Source organism: Thamnophis sirtalis, unplaced genomic scaffold (genome assembly GCF_051295495.1).
Source record: "Thamnophis sirtalis isolate CommonGarterSnake01/CBP01778 unplaced genomic scaffold, rThaSir2_p1.2 scaffold_11, whole genome shotgun sequence".
Classification (NCBI taxonomy): Eukaryota; Metazoa; Chordata; class Lepidosauria; order Squamata; family Natricidae; genus Thamnophis; species Thamnophis sirtalis.
In genome coordinates, this window is record NW_028261391.1 from 2,151,596 (window position 1) to 2,175,608 (window position 24,013).

Here is a 24,013-nt window from a genome sequence, read left to right on the forward strand (position 1 = left end):
ATGTTTCAGTCTCCAGGCCTTTGATCATCTTAGCTGCTCTTCTCCACACTTTTTCCCAAGTTTTAACAACTTTTTGGAATGTGGGATCAAAACTGGATGCAGTATTCCAGGTGTGGCCATACTAAGGATTTACAAAGCAGTTTTTGAGGACATCATAATTCATGGAATTCATACTTGGAATATATTTCTATGGAACAAGTATGGTAGCATTCAGACAGTGTTTATAGGCTTCCAAATTTACAAGTTTGGATCTACGATATATACCCTATGTTTTTTTTTTATTCTAAGCAGTTTGCTGTTTCCCGTTAGAGTTAAGCAGTTGTGCAGTAAAGCACATGGTTACTGTCCTCTTTGTTTGCTCTGTGGTGCTATATATAAATGGAATTTCTAACAATATATTTCACTGTTGCTGTAACTATGAATGGCCACTAAATGAATGATTGGAGACTCCCTCTATGTGGTTGCTAAGGGTCGCCAGATTATTGATTTAGAATTAAATTTATTTAATTATAATTTATTTATAAATCAAAATATATTTCAACTTCTACCCTTAAAACGACGCTATAGGGCATTGCGTACCAAGATTAGACACAAGGACAGTTTTCCCCCCATGCCATCCCTCTGCTAAACTAATTCCCACAACACTGTCAAACTATTTAGTAAGGCTGTATTAATATTCTTCTTCTCGTGTTCCTTATCATCTATTTTCTTTTCTACTTATGACTATAGCCAGTGACGTGCGGTGAGGTTTATGGCTGGTGAGGCACTGACACAGCGGTGGGTTTCAATTTTTTTTTAGACTTGTGGACTTCAACTCCCAGAATTCCACATCCAGGCATGCTCAGTTCCGATTTAAAGCGACAGCATTTGTTTTTCTCCTTTGCGAAAAAGTTTCCTTCATTCTTTTTCTTCTCCCTCCCCCTCCGTCAGGGATAACGACGTGCCTCACCTACATCAGGAATTTTTAGGCTTTTAAACCTTGCTTAACTCTGCTCCAGTGATCATAAAACGCCTAAAGTCAGAGTAGATGAGGCATGTCGTTCTCCTGCCTCCCCCTGTAGAGGGCGCTTTTTTAGAGGCTTTTTTAAACAGTTAAAGAGAGTCATCCACGGTGACTCTGGGAGCAACTAGCTCAGCCTGACCTCAGCTCTTGCCTTTTTCCTTTTACATTTTTTTTCTTTTCATGATGACAGTGGTGAGGCTCTGCCTCCCCTGTCTCCCCTTTGTTGCTTGTATGTTTATGATTTGTGTTTTATTTTGTTTCTTAGTATGATTTTCATTGATTCTATCATTAACTGTTGTATCTTATGATTTATGACGAACATATTTTTATGATGACTCTCATCGTGATTTATCACTTATAGCTTTTATGTACAATGAGAACTTATGCACCGAAGACAAATTCCTTGTGTGTCCAATCACATTTGGCCAACAAAGAATCCTAATTCTAATTCTAATTCTATTCTATTCTATTTATTAAGAAGGCTTATGTGGCTTCCACTTCACTCTCAATGAATCTGGTTGGCCTACAAACAATAAATTGATTACTTTTCAATTATTTAATCAATTCATTTGCTCTGCCCATACCAACACTGTTGTCATATAACTCCTTGTGTAGGTGTGGTGGTCACCCATGGCCCAGTGCATAACAGGGCATGCGCAGCCACGCTGAACCACATAGGAAAAAACAAACTCCTAAAGAACAGAACATCCTGATAGTACTCCATAACATCCTGATAGTACAACATAACATCCTGATAGTTCACTCTAGATGTGCCTTACCCAACGACGCCCAGGATTTGACCATATATAGACAGAACTTCCCTGAGCAGTAGATTAGCAATTGTACTTTGACAGGCTGTCTTAAATCACATGCTGATTGCTCCTCCTGCCTTTGTCCTGTCTCAATAAAAGGGGCTCCCAGACCCCAATCTGGGTCGCCTCATCCCGAGAAAGCTCGTGTCCGTGTCTTTTCTCAACATTGGCCTCATGGGCGAACCACGGGTACATCACACAACACCTCCTTCGAAATCTAAAATTAAGATGTATAAATCTATAGATTAAAAATCTATGATTTTTTTTAAAAAAATTATCTGTATCTGAAGATAGATCAGAACCAGTCCAGTGTTGTGACTCAGCAGAGGTTTGCTGTGAGTTGAGTCGGGATGCAAGATTAACAATGCAGCTGGGGCTCGTTAGTGTCGTCTTCTGGAGATAAAAGGATGGATGGTGCCACACCCTGGTTGCAGGAGTCAACGTTCATCGTTCATCGGTCGTGGTTTGTTTGTGAGAGGCACTTGGATAAGTGATTTGCTTTCTGTAACCCTGATTCAAAGAGACACTTGGAGAAGTGATTTGCTTTCTTTCTGAACACCTGGTTCTGCCGTAAGAGATCTTCGTTTTTGCATTCTGTTATCTTCTTGCCAGAGACTTTATTTATGTTTATTTTGGGGCTCGCAGCCAGCGTGAGCCGAGGCTGATAAAGTTATTTCCTTTTAAGCCTGTCTGCCTGTTGTCTTTGAACGAGCGAAGGAGGGGGGGGACAGAACAGTCCAGTATCTAGCTAAACAAGTGGTGGGATTCAAATAATTTAACAACCGGTTCTCTGCCCAGGGGTGGGACAGCACTCAGCCTCCTGCAGCACTCTGCCAGTCAAAATGGGGCATGGGGGGGAGGCTGTGCAATGCTCCTCCCCCCCCCATGCCCCATTTTGGGACTGGAAGATCTCCTGCATCACCCTGAAAGCCAAAACGGGGCGGAGGGGGGACTCCTGGGAAGGGAGGGGCGGGGTGGGCGTGGCCAGCCATAGGTGGGATTAACCAGTTCTCCAAAATGGGCAAAAAGCTAACAATCCTTTCGCCTGAACTGCTGCGAACCGGCTGAAACCCACCTCTGAGCTAAACCTGTTTTAAGGTCCACCTTTTTTCTACAGCTGCAGCAGATAACATGAAATGTCGATGAAATTCCATTTTTTTCCCCACTGTGTTTTATTTCCACAGCATCCATTCCTGCAATGGCCTATAAGGACACATATTGAAGAAATTAGACGTGAAAGCTGACACTTTGGTGGCTCCATCAAACTTTTGACAAATGGGGTGGTAATTTCTCATTCATTGTTTCTGCAGCAATGAAAAAAGAAATGTTTTTACTCCATTTGGCCGCTAGAGGGCAGCCTTGGCCAAGCAATCATTCAAAAGCATTCTTAAAGCAATGTTTCCAGCTATTTTAAGATAGGCGGACTTCAACTCCCAGAATCCCCCAGCCAGCACATTCTGGGAATTGAAGCCCACCCATCTTCAAGTGGCTGAGATGATGAAGAAAGCTTGGTGTAGGACCTGGCGTAATCGCTGGCTGGGATGTTGAAATCCACCCGTCTTCAAGCTGCCAAATGTTTCAAACTTCAGGCAAGCTTCTCACCTCAACTCACTTAAGAGAGAAAGCGGATTGGACACTGCCCTGCCTTCCTTTCGCTGCTCTGAAATAGTTTATCTTGACACGTCATCCTCATCCTGGTTGGCTTGAGGACTAGGAACATGGATGCAGCAAGCGGAGGAGATCAAGGAACACCATGGAGAATAGAATAGACTCGGTTGTCGTCGTAAGTTGAGGAATACCCATAATAAAAAGCAGGAAATGGATATAGAATAGAATAGAACAGAACAGAACAGAATAGAATAGAACAGAGCAGAACATGGAATGTAATAGAATGGAATATGGAATGGAATGGAATGGAATGGAATAGAATAGATATTGGAATATAGAATGGAATGGAATAGGAATAAGAATAGGAATAGGGTAGAATAGAAATAGAAATAGAAATAGAAATAGAAATAGAAATAGAAATAGAAATAGAATAGAATAGAATAGAATAGAATAGAATAGAACAGAACAGAATATGGAATGGAACAGGATAGAATTAGAATTGAATTGAATTGAATTGAATAGATATTGGAATATAGAATGGAATGGAATGGGAATAGGAATAGGAATAGGGTAGAATAGAAATAGAAATAGAACAGAACAGAATAGAATATAGAATGGAATAGGAATAGGGTAGAATAGAATTAGAATAGAATAGAATAGAATAGAATAGAATAGAATAGAATAGAATAGAATAGAATAGAATAGAATAGAATAGAATAGAATAGAATAACAGAGTTGGAAGGGACCTTGGAGGTCTTCTAGTCCAACCCCCTTCCTAGAAAGGAAATCCCACACCACTTCACACAAATGATTATCCAACATCTTCTTAAAGACTTCCAGTGTTGGAGCATTCACAACTTCTGGAGGCAACTTCTGTTCCACTGATTAATTGTTCTAACTTTCAGGAAATTCCTCCTCAGTTCTAAGTTGCTTCTCTCCTTGATTAGTTTCCACCCATTGCTTCTTGTCCTGCCCTCAGGTGCCTTGGAGAATAGATTGACCCCTTCCTCTCTGTGGCAGCCCCTGAGATATTGGAAGATGCTATCATGTCTCCCCTGGTCCTTCTTTTCATTCAACTAGACATACCCAGTTCCTGTAACCATTCTTCATATGTTTCAGCCTCCAGTCCCCTAATCCTCTTTGTTGCTCTTCTCTGCACTCTTTCCAGAGTCTCCACATCTTTTCTACATCGTGGCGACCAAAACTGAATGCAAATATTCCAAGTGTGGCCTTTCCAAGGCCTTATAAAGTGGTATTAACCCTTCACGTGATCTTGATTCTCTCCCTCTGTTGATGCAGCCTAGGAGAGATACAACATAAAAGATAGGAGAAGGAAGGGGGGGATGAATCCTGTGTGCTCGCTGACCTTGGTTGTTTTCTTGCAGACGTTTTATGACCCAACTATGTAACACCATCAGTGCTATAAGGGAGAGGGGAGTGTGGAGAGCAGCAGGAGGAGGAAATGTAGGACTTCCTCTGATCCAGGGGTCGTGTTTTGGTGACACACAAAACTCCATGCATTTGGCAAAGGCATCTCCTAAAAATTGCTGCGAGATGAGAGGTGCTGAAAAGAAACCGGCGGGATTTCGCTGGCTGCTCTCACACAGTCTTCCAGATGTGTTCCAACCCCCGAGCCCAGCGTGCCCAGCCACACTGGCTGAAGGCCTCCCCACCATCTGGAAGTCACAGAGCTGAAGACAGCGGAGCTGTGTTGTTACCCTCCCACAAACCGCCGGGTTCTCTGCGGGAGGAAAGATAGCACTGTTCTCAGCGCATACTTGGAAGGTTGCACAAACGTTGGCCCGGAGAATGGAAACGCTTGTGTGAGGCAATGTTCTTGCGGAGTCCCTTCAAGAGGGGAGTGGCCTCCAGGCCTCCCAACTTATCCAAGCTTATCCAGACCCCTTTGAACCTCGAGCCTTATCTTCGTGTGGTCTACAGATGAGCTAAGCATCTTCTGGCGAACATGTGGAAGATTAACAGTAGGAAAACCAGGATGATGAGGGGACTGGAGGTTCAAAAATACGAAGAACGGTTGCAGGAACTGGGCCTGGCTAGTCTAGGGAAGAGAAGGACCAGGGGAGACAGGAGAGCATCTTCCAATATTTGAGGGGCTGCCACAGAGAGGAGGGGGTCAAGCTATTCTCCAAAGCACAAGAAAGAAGAGAGAGAGAAAGGATGGAAGGAAGGAAGGAAGGAAGGAAGAAAGAAAGAAAGAAAGAAAGAAAGAAAGAAAGAAAGAAAGAAAGAAAGAAAGAAAGAAAGAAAGAGAAAGAAAGAAAGAAGGAAAGAAGGAAAGGAAGACAGAAGAAAGGAAGGAAGGAAAAAATAAAAAAAAATAAAAGAGAGAGACATGCCTAGCCTAGGGAAGAGAAGGACCAGGGGAGACAGGAGAGCATCTTCCAATATTTGAGGGGCTGCCCCAGAGAGGAGGGGGTCAAGCTAGTCTCCAAAATATAAGAAAGAAAGAAAGAGAGAGAGAGAGAGAGAGAGAGAGAGAGAGAGAGAGAGAGAGAAAGAAAGAAAGAAAGAGAGAGAGAAAGAAAGAAAGTGGAAGGGAGGGAGGGATGGAAGGAAGGAAGGAAAGGAGGACAGAGGAAAATCAGACAAGTGAAGAGAAGGATCAGGGGAGACATGATAGTAGTGTTCTAATATTTGGGGGGCTGCCCAGAGAGGAGGGGGTCAAACTGTTTTCCAACGCACCCAAAGGCCAGAGAAGGAATAACGGGTGGAAACTGGCCAAGGAGAGATTCAACCTTGAAATAAGGAGAAATTTTCTGAGTCACAACAATCCACCCATGGAAGAGAAGTTGCCTTCAGAAATTGTGGGAGCTTCATCCCTGGAGGCTTTCAAGAAGAGACTGGACTGCCCTCTGTCAGAAATGGTATTTTGGGTCTCCTGCTTCAGCCGGGTGGGGGTGGGGGTGGGGGATTGGACTAGATGACCTACAAGGTCCTTTCCAACTCTGTTAGTCCGTAAACATGGGATGATAGGGTTGGAAGGGACCTTGGGGGTCTTCTCGTCCGACCCCCTGCTCAAGCAAGAAACCCCTCTACCATTCCAGATGAATGATTGTCCAATCTCTTCTTAAAAACCTCCAGTGTTGGGGCATTCACAACTTCTGGAGGCATGGAGTTCCACTGGTTAATCGTTCTCACCGTCAGGAAATTTCTCCTTGGTTCCAAGTTTGCTTCTCTCCTTGATGAGTTTCCATCCGTTGCTTCTTGTCTTTCCTTCAGGGTCTTTGACCTCCCTCCTTTTTGTGGCAGTCCCTCGAACTTTGGAAGATTGCCATTATATCGCCCTTCGTCCTTTTCTTCATTAAACTACCCAGTTCCTGCAGCAGCCATTCTTTGTATGTCTTAGTACAGAAACAGGGTAGAAAGTTCCAACGTTAGGATAGCATAGAATAGAAAATATGGAATAGAATGGAATAAATATTGGAATGAAGAAGAGTAGAATAGGAATAAAGGAGTAGAATAGAATAGGAATAAAGCGAAGAATAGAATAGAATAGAATAGAATAGAATAGAATAGAATAGAATAGAATAGAATAGAATAGAATAGAATAGAATAGAATAGAATAGATATTGGAATGAAGATTATTTTATATTATACTATATTATATTAGAATAGAATAGAATAGAATAGAATAGAATAGATTTTGGAATGAAGAATAGAGTAGAGTAGAGTAGAGTAGAGTAGAGTAGAGTAGAGTAGAGTAGAGTAGAATAAGAATAAGTATAAGTATAAGAATAAAGCAAAGAAATAGGATATGATAGAATAGAATAGAATAGATATTGGAATAAAGAATAGAATAGGAATAGAATTAAAGCAATATAATGGAATATAGAATAGAATAGAATGGAATAGAATAGAATATAGAGTAGAATAGAATGGAATGGAATAGAATAGAATAGAATGTAGAGTAGAGTAGAGTAGAGTAGAATAGAATATAGAATAGAACAGAATAGAGAATAGAATAGAATATAGAGTGGAGTGGAGTGGAATGGAATGGAATAGAAAATACAACAGATAAGAAGAATAGAATTTGGAATGGAAAATAGAATAGAGAATAGAATAGAATAGAACAGAACAGAATAGAATAGAATAGAATAGAATGTAGAGTAGAGTAGAGTAGAATAGAATAGAATATAGAATAGAACAGAATAGAACAGAATAGAGAATAGAATAGAATAGAATAGAATAGAATATAGAGTGGAGTGGAGTGGAATGGAATAGAAAATACAACAGATAAGAATAGAATATGGAATGGAAAATAGAATAGAAAACAGAACAGAATAGAATAGAATAAACAGAGTTGGAAGGGACCCTGGAGGTCTTCTAGTCCAACCCACTGCTCAGGCAGGAAACCCTACACCACTTCAGACAAAGGATTGTCCAATTTCTTCTTTAAAAGATTTGCAACATATCCTCAGCCTCCTCCCCAAATTAAAAACCATCTCAAGCCGGGTTTAATTCTATTTAAACTTAGCACGTCATGCAAATCCATCAGCCTCTTGCAGCTATTTACTTAAATATGTTGTGCAAACCAACCGCCCCTCCCCCCTCTCTCTCTTATGGTCGTAAGGTGGTTAAGTGAGGCATGAAAGCTGGCTAGGTGACTTTGGGCCAATCACCAGGCGATGTGAGTTCTAGTCCCACTTTAGGCATGAAAACCAGCTGGGTGATTATAGGCCAATCACCAGGAGACAGTGAATTCTAGCCTTGCCTTAAGGCATGAAAGCCAGCTGGGTGACTTTGGCCCAATCACCAGGAGAGGGTGAGTTCTAGTCCCTCCTTATTCATGAAAGAGAGGGGGAAGGAGGGAGGGAGGAAGAAGAGGGCAGGAGAGGAGGAGCAGGAGAAAGGAAGGTGAGGGGAGGGAGGAGAGAAACAGCAGGGAAAGAGGGAGGGAGAGAGAGGAAGGAAAGAAGAGGGGAGGAGAGAGGAAGGGGAGGGGAGGGGCAGAGAGGAGGAAAGGAGAAGGAGGAAGGGAAGGTGAAGAGAACAGCAGGGAAAGGAGGAGGGAGGAGGGAAGGAAGGAAGGAAGGAGGGAAGGAAGGAAGGAAGGAAGGAAGGAAGAATAGGGGAGGAGGAAAGGGGAAGGAGGGTAAAGAGAACATTAAGGAAAGGGGGAGGAAGGAAGGAAGGAAGGAAGGAAGGAAGGAAGGAAGGAAGGAAGGAAGGAAGAAGAGAACAGAAAGGAGAGGAGGGAGGGAAAAGAAAACAGAAGGGGGAAGGAAAGAAGGAAGAAGAGGAAAGGAGGGAAAGAGAAGAAAAAAAAGAGGAAAGGAGAAGAGAGATAAGAGGAGAAAAGGAATGCAGCCATTTAGCACTTTTTCAGCCACTGAGTTTTTCCAGAGCTGGGTGCGAATCACGGTGGTCTTTATAAGCCGACATACAGCCAGCATCAACTCCCCCTTTCCCACACTGGGTTTGTCCTGCAATTCCCAGAAAAACCTGGATCTTGCAGCAGGAACACTGTTGGAGTGATCCAGTCTGGGGAAACCCCTCTCTCCTTTTTCCACCCCACCCCACCCTCACCCCGGGGGACTTTGAGCTCAGCTTCCAGGAACAGGAGGGGCTTTCGGCCGCCTCCACTTCCTCCACCTTTCCCACATCTTCAAAACTAGGTTCCCCTGGGTTCCCCGCCTCCCACCCCCATTTTTTTGAATCAATGGCTCCTAATTCCTGTTTATCAGCGATTCTTCCTAGCCCGACCAAGTGTTCCTCAGCCTGAAGGCACTTGAAGAGGTCATTTCAATTCCCAGAATTCCCCCGCCAGCTTTGGGACTCTGGGAGAACAGAAGAGAATAAGAGAGTTGGGAGGGACCTTGGAGGTCTTCTAGTCCAACCCCCTGCTCAGGCAGGAAATCCTAGACCATTTCAGACAAAGGGGTGTCCAATCCCTTCTTAAGTTGAAGTCCATCCACCTTAAAGCCTGCCGGCTGGGGGATTCTGGAAGTGGAAGTCTGCCCATCTTGAAGCCTGCTGGCTGGGGGATTCTGGGAGTGGAAGTCCTCCCCTCTTAAAGCCTGCTGGCTGGGGGATTCTGGGAGTGGAAGTCCTCCCCTCTTAAAGCATGCTGGCTGGGGGATTCTGGGAGTGGAAGTCCTCCCCTCTTAAAGCATGCCGGCTGGGGGATTCTGGGAGTGGAAGTCCTCCCCTCTTAAAGCATGCTGGCTGGGGGATTCTGGGAGTGGAAGTCCTCCCCTCTTAAAGCATGCTGACTGGAGGATTATGGGAGTGGAAGTCCTCCCCTCTTGAAGCATCCTGGCTGGGGGATTCTGGGAGTGGAAGTCCTCCCCTCTTAAAGCATCCTGGCTGGGGGATTCTGGGAGTGGAATTCCTCTCTCTTAAAGCATCCTGGCTGAGGGATTCTGGGAGTGGAAGTCCTCTCTCTTAAAGCATGCTGGCTGGGGGATTCTGGGAGTGGAAGTCCTCCCCTCTTAAAGCATGCCGGCTGGGGGATTCTGGGAGTGGAAGTCCTCCCCTCTTAAAGCATGCCGGCTGGGGGATTCTGGGAGTGGAAGTCCTCCCCTCTTAAAGCATGCTGACTGGAGGATTCTGGGAGTCGAAGTCCACCCATCTTCTAGTGCCAAGCCTCGTGCCCGCACACACCGCATGCTCTTGAAGCCATCTGCCCCTTTCGCCGCAGGGCGTGGAGTTTTGACAACTAGTGCATTCCTCCCTCACACCCTTTGTGTGCAGATAAAAGCACCAGAGATTGTGAGAGCCTCAGTCCCGGCGGAGGGGCAGCGAGCGAGGAGGGGGAGTGTGTGTGTGTGTGTGCTGCTGCTTCTGCTGCTGGCAGGTTCGTGTCTTGCTGTGTGTGTGTTTGTGCGTGTGTGTGTGTGTGCAGAGCAAGGAAGGCGTGACCAGCATGGGGAATGCCAGATCCCTGAGACACACTGCCTCGCACACACAGCCACCCTCACTGCCTTTCTCTCCTCACTCCTAAGCTCTGAACAAAGATAAGGCAGCCATCCCTTGAGCATCAGACAGCGCACGGAGAGCATATAGCCAGCCTCCTGCTGCCCAGAGGCACCCGAGGACAACACCCCCACCACCCCCAATAAAGGCCACCCCCCAGGAGAGGGGGGAAAGAAACCATGAGGTGAGTTGCTGGCAGAAGGGGAGCAAGCGTTGCTAGATTGCCAACAAAAATTGTCTCTTTTTGTGTGTGATGATGCCCCTGGGTGTTTTTCTTGCAAAGGAGCATTTCGGGCAACCGAAAGGGGCTCCTTCCGTATTCATTTCCCCCCTCCAGGTTGGAGAAAAGACACCTGTCAGTTGTTGGGCAGCCTGGTTCACAAGCGACAAGGCTCGTGTTTTTCCCTGGGTTTTTAAACGCCAGGCGTGATTTTAATTTGATTTATTTATTTTTCAACTTGCAGGGGAATCGAGAGATGGAAGAGTAGGTTAGGGGGTGTCTCTCTCTCTCTGGATTAAAAATGTCTGTTCTGGGGAAACACACCACCCCCACCACCCCACAGGATCTGGACACTCTCACGCCTTTTCAAAGGAAATGGGAATTTGCTAGTTGGAAGGGGGATTTGTAACCAAAGATTCAGGATTCTAACTAAAGATTGGGGATTGTAAATAAAAGTTTTGAGATTGTAACTAAAGATTCCGGATTGTAACTAAAGATTTGGGATTGTAGCTAAAGATTCAGGATTCTAACTAAAGACTCGGGATTGTAAATAAAGATTTGGGATTTTAAATAAAGATTTGGGATTGTAACTAAAGATTTGGGATTGCAAATAAAGATTCGGGATTGTACATAATGTTTCGAGATTGTAAGTAAAGATTCTGGATTGTAACTAGAGATTCCGGATTGTAACTAAAGATTCCAGATTGTAACTAAAGATTTGGGATTGTAATTTAAGATTTGGGATTGTAGCTAAAGATTCCGGATTCTAACTAAAGATTCCGGATTGTAAATAAAGATTCCGGATTGTAATTAAGGGATTGTAACTAAAAATTTGGGATTGTAAATAAAGATTTGGGATTCTAACTAAAGATTTGGGATTCTAACTAAAGACTCGAGATTGTAAATAAAGATTTGAGATTGTAATTAAGGGATTGTAACTAAAAACTTGGGATTGTAACTAAAGATTCCGGATTGTAACTAAAGATTTGGGATTGTAACTAAAGATTTGGGATTGTAACTAAAGATTTGGGATTGTAACTAAAGATTTGGGATTGTAATTAAAGATTTGGGATTGAAACTAAAGATTCCGGATTGTAAATAAAGATTTGGGATTGTAATTAAAGTTTTGGGATTGTAAATAAAGATTTGGGATTCTAACTAAAGATTCGAGATTGTAAATAAAGATTTGAGATTGTAATTAAGGGATTGTAACTAAAAACTCGGGATTGTAACGAAAGATTCCGGATTGTAAATAAAGATTTGGGATTGTAACTAAAGATTCCGGATTGTAAATAAAGATTCGGGATTGTAACTAAAGATTTGGGATTGTAACTAAAGATTTGGGATTGTAACTAAAGATTCCGGATTGTAATTAAAGATTCGGGATTGTAACTAAAGATTCGGGATTGTAAATAAAGATTGGCATCCAGAACTGATCTCTGGAGACAATGGAGGCTGGGGAGAGACAAATGGAGAAAGAAAGGAAAAAAGGATCCAGTGGGTTTTCTTGATTTCTTCCTGGCGCAGTCGCTTGGTGGTTGTTGTTTTTAAGTGGCTTTTGGCAAACGGATTGTGAGTTTTGCAAACAAGAGGGCCGTCCTGGCCATCAGGAGGACTCTGTTTATTTACTTATTGCCTCTGCCTTCGTCTCGCTAATCAAGTTTGCATCTGGCTTGCTTTGCAAATGTTGGGAATGAATCCAACCCGGTAAAACGCTGGCAGATAGGAAGGTTGTGGCCAAAGGTAGCAAGATTTGGAGCTACATAGAGCTCTCTAGCAAGGGGGAAGAGCAGGCTTGAGGGTTGCACAGGCTTGTTCCCCCTAGTTAGGAATGGCAGAGGGAGGAGGAAGGAAGCAAAGGGTAATTAAAGACTCTTATTTGATGGGAAGGCTGGGAGTCCATTGTAGCCTCTGCTATTTCTTTTGGTTTGCAACGAGGGTGATTAACCTGACTATACCTGCAGAATATCCGCCCGTTTGACAGAGGTTGGGCCCAGAGGACCTGGGTATGGGAAAATCCTGGTCCCATTTTTAAGCATCAGGCTAGAAAACAGGAGACGGTGGGTTCTAGTCCCGCCTTAGCCATGAAAGCCGGCTGGGTGACTTTGGGCCAATCACCAGGAGACGGTGAGTTCTAGTCCCGCCTTAGGCATGAAAGCCGGCTGGGTGACTTTGGGCCAATCACCAGGAGACAGGGAGTTCTAGTCCCGCCTTAGGCATGAAAGCCAGCTGGGTGACTTTGGGCCAATCACCAGGAGACAGGGAGTTCTAGTCCCGCCTTAGCCATGAAAGCCAGCTGGGTGACTTTGGGCCAATCACCAGGAGACAGGGAGTTGTAGTCCCGCCTTAGGCATGAAAGCCGGCTGGGTGACTTTGGGCCAATCACCAGGAGACAGGGAGTTCTAGTCCCGCCTTAGCCATGAAAGCTGGCTGGGTGACTTTGGGCCACTCACCAGGAGACAGGGAGTTCTAGTCCCGCCTTAGCCATGAAAGCTGGCTGGGTGACTTTGGGCCAATCACCAGGAGACAGGGAGTTCTAGTCCCGCCTTAGCCATGAAAGCTGGCTGGGTGACTTTGGGCCACTCACCAGGAGACAGGGAGTTCTAGTCCCGCCTTGGGCATGAAAGCTCTCTGGGTGACTTTTGATCAACCACCAGGAGGTGGGGAGTTCTAGTCCTCTCTCTCTCTCCCTCTCTCTCTCTCTCTCTCCCTCCCTCCCTCCCTCCCTCCCTCTCTCTCTCTGCCCAACCCGTTTTGCAGGCTTGTTGTGGTGGGAAAAAATAGGAGGAGGGAAGGATATTAGGTATATATGCTCCCTTGAGCATATTATTATAAATAATCGGTTATTATAAAAACAATAAAGGCAGCCTATTAAATAAGTACCTAAATAAATACATACATACATACATCAATAAGAAGAGGGGAGTTCCGATCACGGGGTCCCAGCCGCCATCTTGACTTTTTTGACCTTTACCCAGTTCCCCCTGATTTCCCAACCTGATAAACCTGGTTGAAATGTTAATCTTGGCTTGCTTTCAATTCCCCCCCCCCCCCGGGCAATGGATGGGCTCTTTGTAGATTCAGCTCAGTTTACAGTTCTGCGCACTGTTTAAGTTAGTTTACGGTTAGTTTACAGTTCAATGCACTGTGTGAAAATGGATGGATTCCATTGCCAGACTCACAACATTGTAAGAAGGCAGCCATCTGCAAAATTGACAAATCTTTCAGCAGATGTTTATAGAAAATTGGAACAGAGAGGTCCGGGATGGGTTTCTTGGTGTCGTTGTGTATTTAATGCGGTGTCTGAGATATGTTCTCACTTTCTGGAACCCCTTAAAATCTGCACGGGAGGGGTGGGAATGTGATTCACTTAACAACGGTGGCAAAATGTGCTAAGACGGGGCAAAGCTCCTTTAACAAACACCTCGTTTAACGACATACATTCTGTGGGCTCCAATGTGGTCGTAAGCCAAGGACTACTTGCAAAGTCGCCTCCTTGAGTCTTTCGTTCCTTGCCTTGGCCTACCTTGCAGGGCTGTGAGTGTGTGGAGACACGCAGGCTTCACCGTGTCCCTTGTTTTCTAGGTGTCTTCTGATTTGGTGTCTTTGTGCCGCGCGGCTCCTGGGAGCAGAATTGAACGAGATGTTTGGACAAATCGTTTCTCCTGGTTATCCGGACTCCTATCCCAGCGATTCGGAAGCGGCGTGGAACATTTCGGTGGCGGAGGGCTTCCGCGTGAGGCTCTACTTTATGCATTTCGACCTGGAACCGTCCTACCTGTGCGAATACGACTACCTGAAGGTGAGCCCCCAAAATGTCATTTCCTCTCCTTTGGCGCCTGGAAAAAGTTGTGGAGTTCTAGTTCATTAGATGCGATGTCTTGCTTTTCGTAACCGTTCAAGGTTGTGCTTACAACTGTTTCCTATTGTTTCCCGAGCACAACAGCCTTCCAAGGTGGGACGGGCTGAGAGAGAGAGATGGGGGGGAGGGAATAGCCCAATGTCACCCAGCAGGCTTTCACACCTAAGGAGGGACTAGAACTCACATCGCCTGGTGATTGGACCAAACTCACCCAGCCGGCTTTCATGCTTAAGGAAAGACTAGAACTCCCCGTCGCCTGGTGATTGGCCCAAAGTCACGCAGCCGGCTTTCATGCCTAAGGCAGGACTAGAACTCACATCGCCTAGTCATTGGCCCAAAGTCATTAAGCTGGCTTTCCTGCCTAAGGCAGGACTAGAACTCACCGTCTCCTGGTGATTAGCCCAAAGTCATCCAGCCAGTTTTATGCCTAAGGCAGGACTAGAACTCCCATCGCCTGGGGATTGGCCCAAAGTCACCCAGCCGGCTTTCATGCTTAAGGAAAGACTAGAACTCCCCGTCTCCTGGTGATTGGCCCAAAGGCACCCAGCCGGTTTCGTGCCTAAGGCAGGACTAGAACTCACATCGCCTGGTGATTAGCCCAAAGTCCTCCAGCTGGCTTTCACTCCCCATCTCCTGGCGATTGGCCCAAAGTCACCACCTTGTGATGACTCACTTAATGACCGGTATGCATTACGACCATAATTCCGCACTCAATTCCGCTTTGAAGTAAATTTTTACTCTAAATTTGTTCAATCTCCCGGTTCAACATGCTGTGTGAATGTAACCTAAAACATTGAATCCCATGAGCTGCATCAATTCAGCGTCAGCATTCAGATATAAGGTATTGATTTAGGGCAGAAAAATACCTTTCGCTGCCTTCACCGAACAAACTCGGTTAAACTGGGTTTTTCAAACTGGGTTTGTCTCTTTGTGGCTTAATCTGGGTGCAAGTCCTATTTTGGGGAGTTCATTTATAATTCAGGGTATTCCACCAATCTCGTATCTGTTGCTTAGTCTCTCGCTGTCTTTCGCTGGGCCTGAATTTGCAGGGCCGTATTCTTTGTTTACTTATTTATATATTTACACAGTCCTCGGCTTACGGGCAGTTCATTTAGTGACTGTTCAAAGTTACAACGGCACTGGGGAAAAAAGTGACAGGATCGTTTTTCACACTTATGATCATTACCACACTTATGATCCCCCTGGTCAAGTGATTAGAATTCAGACGCTTGGCCACTGACTCATCTTTATGACGGTCGCCATGTCCCGGGGTCACACCTGATGAATTAAGTCAACAGGGAAGCCAAATTCACTTAAGTCCCCTTCGGGGGAAAAGGGCAACATATAGATGTAATAAATTGAATTGAACAGTTTGGGACAAGACTCGCTTAGCAATGGAAGTTTGAGGCTCAAATGTGGTCGTAAGTCGAGGACTGCCTTTAAATTTGCTAAAAAGACCCGTCCGCACAACTTTCTACGGTATGTTAGTTCGATATTTTATAGCTTTAAGTGTTACACAGTCCAACTTTTTGGGACGGAGTAGGAATTACGTATTAATCAAATCCAGAACGTAACCAGATTTCAGTAACCAAGTGTATGTCGTGTGAATGCAGCCGTTTTCATTATATGAAGTCTTATAATGTATGCCATCCTTTCTACGTTATCCCTTTTGGTGCGTTCCCTCCGTTGCACAATTCTGCTAAAAACGGCAATTGTGTGTTGTCACTTAGAATGAAAGTTCCTTCTAATCAGACCTCCGAACTGCGTTGAAAACACAAAGCAAACTTTGTTCCTTCAAATTGAGTTTGGACATTAACTTGGGCTGGCTTGGCCCTGAGATCAAAGGTTGCTCCTCCCTAAATCTATTTTCCACTATCTTGTCTCCAGACATCTCGGTATATAGACCGCCCCGTGCTTTATCTGTCAGATACACTGCCTTGGGGACACACGGGGATCTCTAAATCGTAATTTTGCAACCAGGTTTGAATTTAAGGCGACGACGCAATTCCTAAATAGTGAATTAGTAACTATGACCCAAGAAAGGTTGAATTTTTGAACAAAGATTAACTTTCCAAAAAGAAACGCAGACACAGATAGGAATAGGGGGGAGAGGGGGTGTCAGAAAAGTCAAAATGGCAGCCCCCCCCCCCGGAGCCCTATGATCAAAGCCCCACCTCTTTTTATATGCAACTTACGAAAGTTGCACAAACTTACACACAAACTAAGATTTCATGGCTTACTGGCATAACCTGTGGCTAGTTTGTGGTTCAACGTCCCTTTTAAGAAGCTGACAACACAGGTAGTTCTCGTTTAGCGACCAATTAAAGTTACGCAAACCACCGTTTGACGTTTACCGTATCCCACAGTCACGTAATTGTGATTTATGGCATTTTTGACCAAATCCAGCAATTCTTTTATGGTTTCCAGGAAAAAAAAAAAAACACCACATGTTGGGTTTGCTTTAACGGCATTTGTTTAATGACCGCTGCAAAAAGGATCGTAAAATCGGACTTGGTCATAAGATGAACTGCTTAGCAACCATCATGACTTAACGACCATCATCGCCATCCCGTTGACAGTCATAACTGGAGGTCTACTCATATGTCTTTGAAATGGAGGGTTATCCTTGACTTACAACCGTTTCTTCAGTGAGCATTCAAAGTTACAACAGTACGGGTAGTCCTCGATTTACGACCATAATTCAGCCCAGTTGTTAAGTGGGAAATTTGTTAAGTGGGAAATTTGTTAAGTGGGAAATTTGTTAAGTGGGAAATTTGTTAAGTGAGTTTTAAGATCTTTCTTGCCGCCGTTGTTAAGTGAATCCCTGCCGTTGTTAACTTAGTCACATGGGCGTTAAGTGAATCTGCTTTCAGCATTGGTTTTTGCTTGTCAGAAGGTCGTAAAAGGGGATCACGTGACCCCCCCATGACAGAGTGACCATCATAAATATGAGTCAGTGTTCAAGTGGCTGAATTTTGACCACATGACCATGGGGATGCTGTAACGGTCGTAAGTGTGAAAAATGGTCATGAGTCATTTTTTTTCAGTGCCGTTGTAACTTTGAATGGTCACTAAATGAACTGTTGTAAGTCGAGGACTACCTACACTAAAAAAAGTCACTCATGACTGGATTTCACACTTAGTGACCGTCACGGCATTTTTCCTTATTATGACCGTTGCAGCATCCCCATCAAAATCCGCCCGCTTGGCAACTGACTCAGATTTATGACGATCACAGCATCCCAGGGTCACGTGATCCCCTTTTGCGACCCCCCTCAAGAAGCAAAGTCAGTGCGGAAGCCGGATTCACTTAACAACCATGAGACTGACTTAAACGTGGCAGTGATTCACTTAACAATGGTGGCAAGAAAGCTTGACAAGTGGGGCAAAACTCGCTTAACGACAGAAATGTTAGGCTCAATTGTGGTTGTAAGTCAAGGACTCCCTGAGTAGCATTTGTTTCTGCTTTCTAATAATTTATCTCTGATCTTCAACAAGCAGGAAAGGCAGACAAAGATATAGATAGACAGATAGATGGATGGATGGATGGATGGATGGATGGATGGATGGTAGGGAGGGAGGGAGGGAGAGCGAGAGAGAGAGAGAGAGAGAGAGAGAGAGAAAGATGGATAGATAAAGGTTCCCCTCGCACATACGTGCTAGTCGTTCCTGACTCTAGGGGGCGGTGCTCATCTCCCTTTCAAAGCCGAAGAGCCAGCACTGTCTGAAGACGCCTTCGTGGTCATGTGGCCGGCATGACTCAACACTAAAGGCCCACGGAACGCTGTTCCCTTCCCACCAAAGGTGGTTCCCTATTTTTCTACTTGCATTTTTTTACATGGTTTCGAACTGCCAAGTTGGCAGAAGCTGGGACAAGTAATGGGAGCTCACTCCATTATGCGGCACTAGGGATTCGAACTGCTGACCTTTCTGCTAGCTAGCTAGCTAGCTAGCTAGATAGATAGATAGATAGATAGATAGATAGATAGATAGATAGATAGATAGATAGATAGATAGATAGATAGATAGATGATAGATGATAGATAGATAGATAGATAGATAGATAGATAGATAGATAGATAGATAGATAGATGATAGATAGATGATAGATGATAGATGATAGATAGATAGATAGATAGATAGATAGATAGATAGATAGATAGATAGATAGATAGATAGACAGACAGACAGACGATGATAGATAGATAGATAGATAGATAGATGATAGATAGATAGATAGATAATAGATAGATAGATAGATGATAGATAGATAGATAGATGATAGATAGATAGATAGATAGATAGATAGATAGATAGATAGATAGATAGATAGATAGATAGATAGATAGATAGATAGATGGATGATAGATAGATATTTAAATGTACAAATCAAGTGACGTGTTGTTATTTAAAAACCCTGTAAAAGTCACGACAATTTTGGAACTCACCCCAATTTGACAGATTAAATATTTTTTGCCCTGCTGGTTCCCTCCGACGGTGTGTGAATCACACCTCCTGGGTGTTCCGGCACCAGAAGAAAAAAATACTTCAGGAGGCAATGATCCAACGAAAAAAAATGTACCATTTCATCTTTTCCCTCCTCGTTTTAATTGCTTTTTTAGCCCTGTTGAACTTTTCGTTCTGTCGTCAGCCTTCCAGAGTTGCTGTCTTAGTGGGGTGGGTGGCACAGTAATTTAATAAATGTAATAAATGATTTTATAAATGCAGCAGCGATAAAAAAAATAAGGGAGTTTGCAGGAGACAATTAGTCCAATTCATTAAGAGCGGAGATCTGCTCCTGACTTCCGGCCAAGGAATTGCTGCTACAGCATGGCGTTTAGAAGATATCGGCCTGGCAGCTCTCCAAGCCCGATAAGGTCTGTAGTTGTGAAATCTCATGAAAGACTATAGCAATAGCAATAGCAGTTAGACTTATATACCGCTTCCTAGGGCTTTCAGCCCTCTCTAAGCGGTTTATAGAGTCAGCATATCGTCCCCAACAACAATCCGGGTCCTCATTTCACCCACCTCGGAAGGATGGAAGGCTGAGTCAACCTTGAGCCGGTGAGATTTGAACAGCCGAACCGCAGAACTGCAGTCAGCTGAAGTAGCCTGCAGTGCTGCATTTAACCACTGCGCCACCTCGGCTCTGTCAGCCGGGACTTTGCTGGAGTGGAATTCCCTTTCAAACTAAATAAAAAAGGGGTTTTATCGGGACGAGGAGTCGGCTTCGTGATCTTGGGAAGCCTCGGTTCAGAACAGTCCTTTTCCTAGGATCTTGTGGTTATCCTTCAGATGGGCAGGACGTTAATCCTTTTCTCACAAAATGTCCTGTGGGGCCGAATCGCTCGGTGCGGTTCCTTTGATGGCGACCCACAAATAATTCGGAATCATCGGAAAGTCAAAACGGCCCTTTTAGTCGGAGGAGATTTATTGCTTCTGCGGTTGGAGCTAATTCGTATAAACATGAAGTTTGCATAAAATACGCATATGTGGACAGACAGTGGTTTTCGATGCAATCCAGCCCAAATTACTAGTTTCCACTTTTTCTGGGTTTCCCAGACTTTTACCGGCAACGTTCTTCCCCCATTCTGAGTTTCTCCGTTTCCTGCAAATCGGCTCGCTTCAGTTCACTGAACTTAGGATAGTTGGAAGGGGCCTTGTAGGTCATCTATTCCAACCCCCTGCTCAAGCAGGAGATTCTACACCATTTCTGACAAGTGGCAGTCCAGTCTCTTCTTGAAAGCTTCCAGGGATGAAACTCCCACAACTTCCGAAGGCAACTTCTGTTCCATTGAATATGGAATAACAGAGTTGAAAGGGACCTTGGAGGTCATCTAGTCTGACCCCCTGCCTAAGCAGGAGACCCTACACCATTTCTGATAGGTGGCAGTCCAGACTCTTCTTGAAAGCTTCCAGGGATAAAGCTCCCACAACTTCCGAAGGCAACTTCTGTTCCATCGAATATGGAATAACAGAGTTGGAAGGGACCTTGGAGGTCATCTAGTCTGACCCCCTGCCTAAGCAGGAGACCCTACACCATTTCTGATAGGTGGCAGTCCAGACTCTTCTTGAAAGCTTCCAGGGATGAAGCTCCCACAACTTCTGAAGGCAACTTCTGTTCCATGGGTTGATTGTTCTCACTGTCAGGAAATTCCTCCTTATTTCTAGGTTGAATCTCTCCTTGTTCAGTTTCCATCCGTTATTCTTTGTCTGGCCTTTGGGTGCTTTGGAGAATAGCTTGACCCCCTCCTCTCTGTGGCAGCCTCTCAAACATTAGAACATTGCTATCATGTCTCCCCTGGTCCTTCTCTTCCCTAGACTAGACATACCCAGTTCCTGCAACCGTTCTTCATATATTTTAGCGTCCGTTCCCCTAAAATTGTCTTGGTTGCTCTTCTCTGCACCCTTTCTAGAGTCTCAACTTCTCAATATCTCAAGGAGAGAAGCAACTTAGAACTGAGGAGGAATTTCCTGACAGTGAGAACAATTAACCAGTGGAACAGAAGTTGCCTCCAGAAATTGTGAATGCTCCAACACTGGAAGTTTTCAAGAAGATATTGGATAACCATTTGTCTGAAATGGTGCAGGGTTTCCTGTCTAGGCAGGGGGTTGGACTAGAAGACCTCCAAGGTCCCTTCCAACTCTGTTATTCTATTCTAAACATCTTTTAAAGCTTGTTTTCAGGTTGGCGTTCAAATCTGTATCTTATCTTTGGGGCCTTTTTTTTTCCTTTTTCCAAATTTAAGATTGCCGTCAAGCTTTGCCCAACGTTTTTACGATTCCTCAAACGGAACGGCCTTGCTCATTTATTTATTTATTAGACTTATATACCGCTTCATAGGGCTTTCAGCCTCTCTCTAAGTGGTTTACAAATTTTTTAGCAAATTGAGTCAGCAACGTGCCCCCACAGTCCGGGTCCTCATTTCACCCACCTGGGAAGGATGGAAGGCCAAGTCGACCTTGAGCCGATGAGATTTGAACCGCTGAACTGCAGATCACAGTCAGCTAAAGTGGCCTGCAGTACTGCACCCTAACCACTGCGCCACCTCGGCTCCTCAATTTTCCTAAACACAGATAGTCCTCGGCTTACAACAATGCATATGGTGACCGTTCGAAGTTACAACAGGACTGGGAAAAAGTGAACGGTGACCATTTTTAACGCTTAGGGCCATTGTGGCATCTCCATGGTCTTGTGACAAAAATTCGGAGATTGGGCAACTGACTCATATTTATGACGGTTTTAGTGTTCCATGTGGTCTCCTTTTGCGACCTTCTGACAAGCCAAGTCAATGGGGAAGCCAGATTCACTACACAACCATGTTACCAACTTAGCAACGGCAGTGATTCACTTAGCAACTGTGGCAGGAAAGGTCGTAAAACGGGGCAAAATGTACTGAAGCACTGTCTCGCTGAGCAAAGGAATTTTGGGGCTCAAAATTATAGCAATAGCAGTTAGACTTATATACCGCTTCATAGGGCTTTCAGCCCACTCTAAGCGGTTTACAGAGTCAGCATTATTGCCCCCAACAACAATCCGGGTCCTCATTTCACCCACCTCGGAAGGATGGAAGGCTGAGTCAACCATTGAGCCAGTGAGATTTGAACAGCCGAACTGCAGAACTGCAGTCAGCTGAAGTAGCCTGCAGTGCTGCATTTAACGACTGCGCCACCTCGGCTCCTAAAAAATTGGACTACCTGTATAGGCATTTCTCTAGAAACATTTTTATTGTCGTTGTTCATCGTGCAGCCAGTCAGATGTTTAGACTGGATTTGGCCTTTTTGCCCAAGGCTCTGAGATGGGCAGATGTGGGGGTTTTATGGAGTTAAAGCTCTTGTTGCAGGACATAAGTTATTCTAAGTCAAGCTGTCTTTTGCAGTTGACTGAAGGTAATTTTGTCAATGCCGGTGATATTCAAGTGCTCCGGTTGTTTTCGGATTGCACCCAAGGCTAATATTATTATTATTACTATCCGGGATAGGTTGTTTGATGGTCTCGGGTATCTTCGCAGGATATTAGCTGTTCTTTTTTTCTTTCTTTCCTCCTCCTCATTATTATTGTTGTTGTTGTTGTTGTTATATACTTTATTCATTAAACATGAAACTCAACCAACTGAACATTCAAAAATGCATTAAATTATTATTATTATTCGCAACAACAACACAATTGTATCACAGTGGCCAGTTGTTTCGCCGGATTTGGCATTGATTACTATAGCAATAGCAATAGCAGTAGACTTATATACCGCTTCATAGGCCTTTCAGGCCTCTCTAAGCGGTTTACAGAGAGTCAGCATATTGCCCCCAACAATCTGGGTCCTCATTTTACCCACCTCGGAAGGATGGAAGGCTGAGTCAACCCTGAGCCGGTGAGATTTGAACCGCTGACCTGCTGATCTAGCAGTAGCCTGCAGTGCTGCATTTAACCACTGCGCCACCTTGGCTCTTACTAGTCGGGCCCCACCCAGGGGCCTATTATTATTATTATTATTATTATTATTATTATTATTATTATTATTATTATTATTATTATGTGATTAATCATTGGTGAGATTCACAGCCTTTGGGGCTGGTTGGTAGCTCAACAGCTCGAGTCCTAACCAAGGACCTAGGAACTGTTAAGGTAACGTCGGAGGATATCAGCTGTTCCAAGTAGGGAGGTTTTTTGTAGAATCAGAATGTTCAAGTCGGATAAATTTAAAATTTCCAAATAGCGAGGTAGCCCTTTGGGTATTGCTCCAAGGGCTCCAATTACAATCGGGACAACACACGATTTCTTTTTCCACAGTTGCTCAACTTCAATTTGCAAATCTCAGTACTTTGTTGCTGTTGTTGTTGTTATTCATTGCATAATCCAGATGTTTAGACTGAATTTGTTATTTTTGTCCAGCTATCGAGTGCTTCCCAAGGACCTGAGGTAGTCAGATTTTATTTGAATGTCACAGGATGTAAGTTGTTCAGAGTCAAGCTTTTTGCCTTTTGCAATTGACAATGTTGATTTTGTCAATGCCGGTGATTTTCAAGTGGTGCTCCAGTTGTTTTGAGATTGCACCCATGGCTAATATTATTATTACTATCCAATTTATTTACCCATATCGGATTCAAGGCAACTCTTTCCATTAGATGCTTGTTTAAAAGATGGAAGGATTCAGGAAATTAAATGGATGGTTCCTTCCTTCCTTCCTTCCTTCCTTCCTTCCTTCCTTCCTTCCTTCCTTCCTTCCCTCCCTCCCTCCCTCCCTCTAATGAGAAATTTCCTGACAGAAAAATAATGGAAATTAAATGGACGGTTCCTTCCTTCCTTCCTTCCTTCCTTCCTTCCTTCCTTCCTTCCTTCCTTCCTTCCTTCCTTCTTTCCTCCCTCCCTCTCAGGAGAAATTTCCTGACAGAAAAATAATGGAAATTAAACCTTTCCTGCCTTCCTTCCTTTCTTCCTCCCTCTCAGGAGAAATTTCCTGACAGAAAAATAATGGAAATTAGACCCTGCCTGCCTGCCTGCCTGCCTGCCTGCCTGCCTTCCTTCCTTCCTTCCTTCCTTCCTTCCTTCCTTCCTTTCTTTCCTCCCTCCCTCC

At 44.2% G+C, this 24,013-nt stretch overlaps 1 protein-coding gene across 1 annotated transcript in view; it reads left to right on the top strand.

Annotated features, from left to right (window-relative positions):
* Nucleotides 1-10,262: 10,262 nt before the first annotated feature.
* The window catches only part of LOC148043420 (mannan-binding lectin serine protease 1-like), a 78,370-nt gene continuing 64,619 nt past the window's right edge, over nucleotides 10,263-24,013 (top strand). The window contains 2 exon segments of the mRNA XM_087725022.1: nucleotides 10,263-10,543; nucleotides 14,165-14,381. Of these exon segments, the coding sequence (XP_087581148.1) occupies nucleotides 10,539-10,543; nucleotides 14,165-14,381 (222 nt within the window). The 5' untranslated portion in view covers nucleotides 10,263-10,538.